The 10,251-nt window shown below is 42.0% G+C and overlaps 1 protein-coding gene across 1 annotated transcript in view; it reads left to right on the forward strand.

Annotated features, from left to right (window-relative positions):
* The first annotated feature begins 1,013 nt into the window (after positions 1–1,013).
* Positions 1,014–10,251, forward strand: part of Aifm1 (apoptosis inducing factor mitochondria associated 1) — a 47,478-nt gene continuing 38,240 nt past the window's right edge. The window contains exon 1 of the mRNA XM_005358398.3: positions 1,014–1,272. Coding sequence (XP_005358455.1) covers positions 1,170–1,272 — 103 coding nt within the window. The 5' untranslated portion in view covers positions 1,014–1,169. The remainder of the gene's footprint in view (positions 1,273–10,251) is intronic.

A 10,251-nucleotide genomic window follows, 5' to 3' on the forward strand; every position in this document is an offset into this window, starting at 1 on the left:
AAAAAAAAAAAAGAAGAAGAAGAAGAAAAAAACCAAACTTACTTGTTATCTGCTTCTGCCTCCCCAGTGGGAGGACCGGCGATATACCACGACACACAGCTTCATTAGACACTTTTTTGCTTTGTTTTTCCAGCCCATCCTGGAACTAGATCTTGTAGACCAGGCTGGCCTTGACCTCACAAAGAACTGCCTGCCTCTGCCTCTAAGTGCTGGAATTAAAGGCGTGCACCACCACCACCCGGCTTCATTTCATACTTAATATGCAATTCAAATCTATTAAAACGGTGTGCGTGTTCTCTCCACAGGGGAGCAAAAGACCTATTTTCTCTCACTTCTTGCTCTGTATCTCCCACAGCTTTCTCAGTACTGCTCAGGATATCTTTCACAGAAAATCTGTTAGGCACAAACTTTTTGTCAGTCTGCTCTTCTCAAGCACGAAAGCCATAATAGCGCGAGATTATCCAAGGCACTTGATACAGCATTATGAAAGTGACACAGAGAAAGAACAGGGGGAGTACACGCCCCCACTCTAGCCCCCCAAAAAGGGCTGCAGGAGAAAGTGCCAGAAGTTTATTCAGGATTCGGAAAGTCAGGTGCGCTGACTCGGACTTGGGGAGACCACCATTGGATAATAATAAGAGATTCAGAAAGGCTTAAATGCCTGATAGCCAATTGCCTAAAACACACAAAAAAGAAAGTAAGGTTCTGGAGTCGGTTTTTTGTGACGTGTGTCAGTTCCCATCGCCGACAGTGCGGTAGCACCGCCCACAGCCTTCAGGCACAAGGCTCTCCAGGGACAGGTTGCCTAAGCGGCTCAACCTACCACAGGGCCACTAACTTGCAAATCCGGAGGCGGGACCCGGCTCTTTGCAGACCGCGTGGGCAGCTGCACGCAGGCGCACGCCTCATTACCGTGGGACCAATTGCAAGGCGGCGCTGAGCATTACGCCTGCGCAATAGGTCTCCAGCCTCAGTGCCTTTTCCCTCCGGCTCTAGCGGGCCGGTTTTTCTATCCAATGTCCACTCGGGGCTGGGAGGAGGAGACTGCGTAGTGTGCGTGTGACGGGAGGGGGGAGCGGGTCCGAGCCCGTGGTATTTGACCCGTTCGACGGTGTGTGAGAAGAAAAGGAAGGAGCAGGAGCGGGAGGTTCCGAGTAGCGGTTGCCGAAATGTTCCGGTGTGGAGGCATGGCGGGTGCTTTCAAGCAGAAACTCGTGCCCTTGGTGCGGACGGTGTGCGTCCAGAGGCCAAGACAGAAGAACATGCTTCCAGGTGAGTAACTGACCCGTCCCGGACAACCCCTTCCCCTACTTCAAAGTCCAACGGCCTTAGTGCTACAGGCTTTCCGTCCCTTGCAGAGCTCCCCCGTCCTTCCAAAAAACAAAAAAAACTTCTCATCATAAGAATTCCAAATTGGCGGGATACGAACCCAGAGTTTGCAAGCTGAGGAATCAGCACTTTTGTGCCGACCTGACCTTCAAGAGATTTGAACACCAGAAGTCGGTGTGGGGCCTTCTCCTGGGACTATTTCTAACTTGCGAATAACAATACGCTTGGCCACAGCATTTTGCCCATCGCTGCCACCTTGCCCTTTTAAAGCATTGAGGTCAAACGGACGTTGCCATGTATTGGTTGTTACAGCCCTATGCCCAAGTTTCTCCTGTAAATCAGATTATTCTTTCTACCTTCCAAAACTCCTCATGAGAGCTGTAGATTTGAATGCCCCACGATGTGTAAACGGCGTAGCGCCAGTAAGGACTCAGTTGTACACCAGACATGGAGAGAATTAGCTCAGAATTGATTTGAGATGCCCACACACTGCAATTCCTGATGGTCTTACATGCTTCGATGAAAATTATTAGAACACACTGCATTGTTCTCAGGGAAGTTGTCTCATTAAACTCTAGAGCTGGAAGGGATTCTGTGGTAAACATGAACCCACTCAGTTTATGGATAATAAATTGAGGAACAGAGAAAAGAAATTACTTGCAAACGGTCACATAATTAATAGGTAGAGCTAAAGCTACTCTGCCGGTCTCTAGGCCCCTAATCTATTGCTCCACCCCTACCCTGCTTCCTAAATTTGACTTGAAACAGTTAAGCATGAATTAGGTTCTCTTTTCAGAAATTAGCCTATTGTGCATCCAATATCCATGGGTTTATCTGAGCATGGTTTGAATAAATTTATTTTCTTTTTTTTTCCTTTCTTTTTTTCTGAAACAGGGTTTCTCTGTAGCTTTTGGAACCTGTCCTGGAACCAGCTCCTGTAGACCAGGCTGGCCTTGAACTCACAGAGATCCGCCTGCCCCTGCCTCCCGAATGTTGGGGGTAGAGGCGTGCACCACCACCCGGCTGAGTCAGCTTATTTTCAACCTATACAGATTTGTGGGAATGAATGACTTTTTACAAAGTGCATTTTAGCTGTGCGGTGGTGGCGGTGCACGTCTTTAACCCCAACACTCAGGAGGCAGAGGCAAGCGGATCTCTGAGTTCCAAGGCCAGCCTGGTCTACAAGAGCTAGTTCCAAGACAGGCTCCAATGCTATAGAAAAGCCCTGTCTTGAAAATCCAAAAAAACAAGCAAACAAAAAAAGTGCATTTTAAAAATGAATTATTTTTTTAAATCATCATCCTGGGGTAATTACATTTATAATATCAAATGTTATCCTTGAGGCTTTTGTGACGTGCTGGTACCTTCTGGGCCTTTTAAAAAGGAGTGGAAAATACCTTTTGATTGTTAGGATCTTTGCAAATTCTTTTTTTTTTTTTTTTTTTTTGGTTTTTCGAGACAGGGTTTCTCTGTGGCTTTGGAGCCTGTCCTGGATCTAGCTCTGTAGACCAGGCTGGTCTCGAACTCACAGAGATCCACCTGTCTCTGCCTCCCGAGTGCTGGGATTAAAGGCGTGCGCCACCATCGCCCGGCTACGGATCTTTGCAAATTCTTGGAATGAGTCAAAGTGTTTCTTAATAGGTGTTATCTTCTGGGTGTGGTGGACGTGACCTTAATCTCAGCATTCTAGAGGCTGAGACGGGCGGAACTCTAAATTTAAGGCCTTCTTGGTCCAGGCAGAAAGTTCTAGGCCAGCCAGAGCTACTCAGTTGAGACCCTGTCTCAAAAAAAGGTGTTAGCTAGCTGATTTATGTCCTAGGAAGTACTTCTTAGAATTTAAGAATTTGTTTTAGCAAAAATAAACAGACAAAGAAATAAAGAACAACAACAAAAACCCTCTGGCTTACCTAAAAACCCAGTGAATATAATCTGTATGAGTTCTGTGCATGAAAATAGTGTGTTGTATGTAGATTGTGAAAAAAATCATACAAATGTAGATAACCTGAAGATACTAGCCTTTCTAATTCTGTGTTTTTATTTTACTCAATACATAGCTTTTACCAGAATTCTGGCTTTAACCAGAAGTTCTCATCAATTAAGCATTCATTTGATTACAGTATGAGAGCTGTTAAAAAAATACAGACTTACATGTTTCTTTCCCACTTCATGACTTTGCTTGAAGGCAGTCTCCTGTAAAAATACTATGACTTCCTGACGTACCCATCCATCTTTTTAAAAAAACTTATTTATTTATTATGTATACAACATTCTCCCTCCATGTATGCCCACACAGCAGAGGAGGACACCAGATCTCATGGTTGTGAGCCACCATGTGGTTGCTGGGAATTGAACTCGACCTCTGGAAGAGCAGCCAGTGCTCTTAACTACTGAACCATCTCTCCAGCCCCCCCCCCATCCATCTTTTTGCACACTTTTTTGTCCTTTGGCCATGAATCAGAGTATGACATCACCTGCTTTAAAAATGAGAGGGGGTAGGTTACAATTTCAAAAAGAATTTATGATACTTTCATTGTAAGAATTAATATTTTGTGGCTCAGTTGCCTTTAATCTGATTTCCTTTTCACATGGCATCATCTGCCATATGCTTTCACAGAGGTGGGCAAGAGTCAAGGTTTATATACCACTCCCCCTTTCTTCATCCCCCCCACCAATACTTTGCAGATTGTTAGAAAGCTTAATTCTTTTTGGCTGTTTTTGTTGGCTTAGTTAACCTTGAGCCTGCCTTGAAACTAAGCATCTTCACCTCTCACCATTGTTAGATTCGTTTCCATTATACTCTGCTTTTTTGCTCTTGAAACCTCAGTAGCTGCTATTCTGCTTTATGTGGATTTTCTGCCTCTTTCCAGAAATGATTAAGGTAACTAAACCATAACTCTGTGTCTGCATACATTACTGAGAAGGGGTTGATAATAGATATTTTGTGTTCTGTAATATTTTTTCCACCAAGCATTATGCTGCCAATTTTGTCAAACTGATCACTACTCCCTGACCTAAGGTCCAAGTATTTGACTTTTCTTCTTTCTTTGGAATCATAACATCTTTTTTTGAGACAGGATCTATTATGCAGCCCAGGTTGTCGTAGACCTCATGTAGACCAGGCTGGCCTCAAAGAAGTCTTCCTGCATGGATCTGCCTCCTGAGTGCTGGAATTGAAAGTGTTCAACACGAGGGGTTGAAGAAATGGCTCAGTGGTTAAGAGCACTAACTACTCTTCCAGAGGACCCAGGTTCAGTTCCCAGCACCCACATGGCAGCTCACAACTGTCTGTAACTCCAGGGGACCCAGAAACCATGGCAAAACACTAATGCACATAAAATAAATTTTTTTTAAAAAAAAAAGAAAGAAATGTGCCAGGTGGTGGTGCATGCTTTTAATTCCAGCACTCGGGAGGCGGAGGCAGGGGGATCTCTGTGAGTTTGATGCCAGCCTGGTCTACAAGAGCTAGTTCCAGGATAGGCTCCAAAGCTACAGAGAAACCCTGTCTCGAAAAAATGAAGGAAGGAAGGAAGGAAGGAAGGAAGGAAGGAAGGAAGGAAGGAAGGAAAACTAAGAAATAAGAAGTGATGATACATTCCATTTAATATTTTTTCTGCTGTGGCTGCTGTAGTGAGGGATGTATCTGTGACTGCAATAGTGGTGTGATAGAAGCAGATGAAATCTGGGCCCACGGGGCTGGAGAGATAGCTCAGAGGTTAAGAGCATTGCCTGCTCTTCCAAAGGTCCTGAGTTCAATTCCAGCAACCACATGGTGGCTCACAACCATCTGTAATGAGGTCTGGTGCCCTCTTCTGGCCTGCAGACATACACACAGACAGAACATTGTATACATAATAAATAAATAAATATTTTTTAAAAAAAGAAATCTGGGCCTTCAGTAAGAGCTGGGGTTATGCTGGGGCTGTGCCTCAACAGCAGATGTTGTCTGTGGCACCATCGGCTGAGAACAACAGTACTAGGAGTCTTCAGTAAAGATTGGGGGGAACTGATTCTAAAGCAAACCAAAATAGGAAAAAAATAAAAAAGCTGGGCAGTGGAGGCACTCCCTGAGTTCAAGGCCAGCCTGGTCTACAGAGCTAGTTACGTTATAGCTGTTGTTACACAGAGAAACCCTGTCTCAAAAAAAAGGGGTGTTTATTCTATATTGAATCTTTTCATCTTTAAAGAAGGAACTGAGGGGCTGGAAAGATGGCTCAGTGGTTAAGTGCACTGACTGCTCTTCCAGAGGTCCTGAGTTCAATTCCCAGCAACCACATGGTGGCTCACAACCATCTGTAATGAGATGAGATCTGGCGCCCTCTTCTGGCGTGCAGACATACATAATGTTTTATACATAATAAATAAATAAATCTCTAAAAAAATAAAGAAGAAACTGAACATTTGGCTGGAGAGATAGTTTAGAGGTTAAGAGCACTGACTGCTCTTCAAGAGGTTCTGAGTTCAATTCCCAGCAACCACATGGTGGCCCACAACCATCTACAGTGAGATCTGGTGCCCTCTTCTGCCATGCAGACATACATGCAGGCAGAATACTATATACATAATTAATAAATAAATAGATAAATAAATAAATAAAAGAAGGAATTCAACTCCTTATGACCTAGAATCCTAGTTGTGGCCACTGCTAAATGACACACTGGTTTTTGATGTTTTGAGACAGGATCTTGGTATGTATTTCAGTTGTACACCCTCTCCCCAACTCACTATGTGGCTAAATCCTGATCTCATGGTCCTTCTGTCAGCCTTTAGAGTGCTTGATGGCATCTTTTAAAAGCCTAAATGATTCTTCTCTACTCATCCTACCTAATCAAGGGTTTTCAGAAGAAAATCTTTGGTGGATAGATTTTTCTATAATCAGTTAATAAGTTAGATTTCTTTTTTTTTTTTAATGGTTGCTGGGAATTGAACTCAGGACTTCTGGAAGAGTAGTCAGTGTTCTTAACCTGTGAGCTATCTCCCCAGTCCCCAATAAGTTAGATTTTTTTCTTTGGTTTTCAAGACAGGGTCTCTCTGTAGCTTTGGAGCCTGTCCTGGAATTAGCCCTTGTAGACCAGGCTGGCCTCAAACTCACAGAGATCCGCCTGCCTCTGCCTCCCAAGTGCTGGGATTAAAGGTGTGTACCACCACCGCCTGGCTAAGTTAGATTTTTTTTAAAAGATGCTTTGAGGGAATTGCTGCCATGTGTTAACATTCTTCTAGGTCATATTTCCTAAAGTTGCCTGGTTATATGATTTGAATAAAGGATAAACCCAAATCTTCTCCAGGATCTGCAAAGAAACACTGAGATTGAGAATAAAATTCTCTTGGATAGAGTCCTGGAATCTGTATTTTAGCAAACTCTTAGAGTTCATATGACCAGGTAAATTTGGGAAATACTGTTTTAGATAAATAGTGACTCTTGTTTTTCTCTTTCACTGGCTTAAGGATTAAAAAAAAAACACTCAGCAACCTTGGTTCTCTTGTGATTTGCATCAAGCATATTTTCTCATAACCAAAGGACTGGGAGTTTATCCTATCTTTTCCTGTGTCCTAAGCATCCTGTACAGTTTCTGAAACACTAAGTTCCCAGTGAACGGTTTCTTTTTTCTGTTATCTAAAGTGTTCTTTTTCTTCTGTGCCATTTGTAAGAATGGTTCATGCTGTATTATAGTTATCATTCTTATTCTAAAATTCCAGCAAGGGTTGATAATTTTTTTAAAGGCGGATAAAATTAAATAGTTGTTGCATTATTTATAAAAAGGCATCTAACTACAGTGGGCATATTAAATAGGCTGTGTTTTATCCATGTTGGAAAAATTAGTTTGATGTTTAGGAATCAAGTTCTTTTTGTTTGTTTGGTTTGGTTTTTGGTTTTTTTCGAGACAGGGTTTCTCTGTAGCTTTTGTGCCTGTCCTGGAACTAGCTCTTGTAGACCAGGCTGGCCTCGAACTCACAGAGATCAGCCTGCCTCTGCCTCCCGAGTGCTGGGATTAAAGGCATGCGCCACCACCGCCTGGTTTGGGAGTCACGTTTTAAGAGCATATAGACTTCTTAATCATTTGGGATTCCTAAGCCGCTCAGCATATGAATGTGTTTCTGGAAAGGTCTGGGAATATGGATAATAGGAAAATTTGAGGCCTCCAAAAATGAGCTTACTGGTTAAAGTATTACTCTACTGATAGTCTGTGGTACTTAAAGTTGCCATTTTTATTAAGCAACATGAAATTAATGGATCTGGGTTAGAAACCTTCTCAAAAAAAAAAAAAGAAACCATTCACTGGGAACTTAGTGTTTCAGAAACTGTACAGGATGCTTAGGACACAGGAACAGATAGGATAAACTCCCAGTCCTTTGGTTATGAGAAAATATGCTTGATGCAAATCACAAGAGAACCAAGGTTGCTGAGTTTCTTTAGTCAATGCCAAAGACATGCTTCATTCCAGTAATCCCAGCAGGAGAATTGCCAAGATTTTGAGTGAATTCTAACCCTGCTTAGTCTACAGTGTGAGATCATGTCTCAAACAAAACAAATAGAAATAAATGTCCATTCAAAGTATTGGGGAGTTTGAGGTATGGGGTCATGAGTTCAAAGCAAGTCAGAGCTACATATCAAATTCTCATCTGAAAAAGAAAACATCAAAAGCTTGGTCAATATCGATCAAACTAGAAAGACAACACTCTGGAGGCAGAGACGGAAGAGTTCTGTGAGTTCGGGATCAGCCTGGTCTACTTAGCAGGTTCTGAGCCAGCCATAGCTACGCAGTTATGCCCTCTTAAAAAAAAAATTATTTATACCTACTGTATATCAGGCACTGTTACACAAGCACAAATTGAGTTATTGGGAATTGCATTCTAAATATAAGTACAAAGTCTTGACCTGTTCTGCAGAACATCTAAAACAAGTAACTGCTACAGTAATGGCAAGTCAGGAGTAAGTCACCTTCTTGTAAAACAAGTGAAGAAGGTGGTGGATGCTTCCGTTGGGGCTCTGAAATTTTGTGACTATGAAGAGAAAGGCATGAAAATAGTTTCATAGCTTAAAATGGAGGGCAATCAATCCTAGTGGTTTTGGGGACCGAGTCTGCAGAATCACCAGCTTGGCGCTAGCTAGCCTAGGCAGCATAGCAAGACCCTGCCTCAGAAAAAGAAGAAAAAAAGAGCTAAACTTGGTTTTTTTTTATTTTAATGTATATTTTCATTTTTCAAGACGGTTTCTCTGTGTATCCCTGGCTTTCCTGGAACTCTCTTTGTAGGCCAGGCTGGCCTTGAACTCATAGAAAACTGCCTGCCCCTGCCTGCCTCTGCCTCCCAGGTGCTGGGATTAAAAGCAAGCACTACCACTGTCCACCTTATTTTAATAATTTATTGTCTAAAAATTAAATCATTTTATTTCATGACAGCAAAGAGTTCTAAACCAGGGAAGATACCATGAAGAATAAAGCAAAAATGATTTTCTTCGCTGGAGAGTATAGATTTAAAGTCTCTTAGCTATATTTCAGAAATTGAAATAGGATGATCACATTTGTGTAACCCACTTCCTAGTGTGAAATTTGACCTGTGTTGGAACGATGCTACTTAAATATTTTTTTAGATTTATTTATCTACTTATTTATTTCTTTATTTTTGAGGAGGGTTGGGTTCCAAACAGGGTTTCTCTGGCTGTTCTGGAACTCCCTTTTGTAAGCCAGATTGTCCTCAAACTCACAGAGACCCTCTTGCCTCTGAGTGCTGGGATTAAAGGCCTGTGCCACCATCTCCTGTCAATAGATTTATTTATTTTAATTTTATGAGTGTTTTGTCTGAATGTATATATGAGTACCACATGCATGCCTGTTGTTCATGGAGGTCAGAAGAGAATGTCTGAACTGGAGTTACAGATGGTTGGAAGCCACTGTGTGGGAGTTGAGAACCAAACACAGGTTATCTGAAAAAGCAGCAAGTATTCTTTTTTTTCCATTTTTTTATTGATATTTATTGAGCTCTACATTTTTCTCTGCTCCCCTCCCTGCCTCTCCCCTCCCCCTCTCGATCCTCCCCCAAGGACCCCATGCTCCCAATTTACTCAGGAGATCTTGTCTTTTTCTATGTCCCATGTAGAATAGATCTATGTAAGTCTCTCTTGTTGTCTAAGTTGTCTGGCATTGTGGTTTGTAGGCTGGCTTTCTTTGCTTTATGTTTAAAAACCACCTATGAGTGAGTACATGTCATAATTGTCTTTCTGTGTCTGGGTTACTCATTCAAAATAATGTTTCCTAGCTCCATCCATTTTTCTGCAAAATTCAAGCTGTTGTTATTTTTTCTTCCGTGTAGTACTCCATTGTGTAAATGTACCACATTTTCCTTATCCATTCTTCGGTCTAGGGACATTTAGGTTGTTTGCAGGTTCTGGCTATGACAAACAAAGCTGCTATGAACATAGTTGAGCACGTGTCCTTATGTCATGATTGAGCATCCTTTGGATATATACCCCAAAGTGGTATTACTGGGTCTTGAGGAAGGTTGTTTCCTAATTTTCTGAGAAATCTCCACACTGACATCCAAAGGGGTTGTACCAGCTTGCATATCCACCAGCAATGCAGGAGTGTTCCCTTTTCCCCACAACCTCTCCAGTATAAGTTGTCATCAGTGTTTTTGATCTTGGCTATTCTTTCAGGTGTAAGATGGAATCTCAGAGTTGTTCTGATTTGCATTTTTCTGATGACTAGGGTTGTTGAACATTTCCTTAAGTGTCTTTCCGCCATTTTAGATTCCTCTGTTGAGAATTCTCTGTTTAGGTCTGTACTCCATTTTTTTATTGGATTATGTGATCTTTTGGTGTCCAATTTTTTGAGTTCTTTGTATATTTTGGAGATCAGACCTCTGTCTGATGTGGGGTTAGTGAAGATCCTTTCCCATTCTGTAGGCTGTCATTTTGTCTTGTTGACC

This window comes from Microtus ochrogaster, chromosome X (assembly GCF_000317375.1).
Source record: "Microtus ochrogaster isolate Prairie Vole_2 chromosome X, MicOch1.0, whole genome shotgun sequence".
Lineage (NCBI taxonomy): Eukaryota > Metazoa > Chordata > Mammalia > Rodentia > Cricetidae > Microtus > Microtus ochrogaster.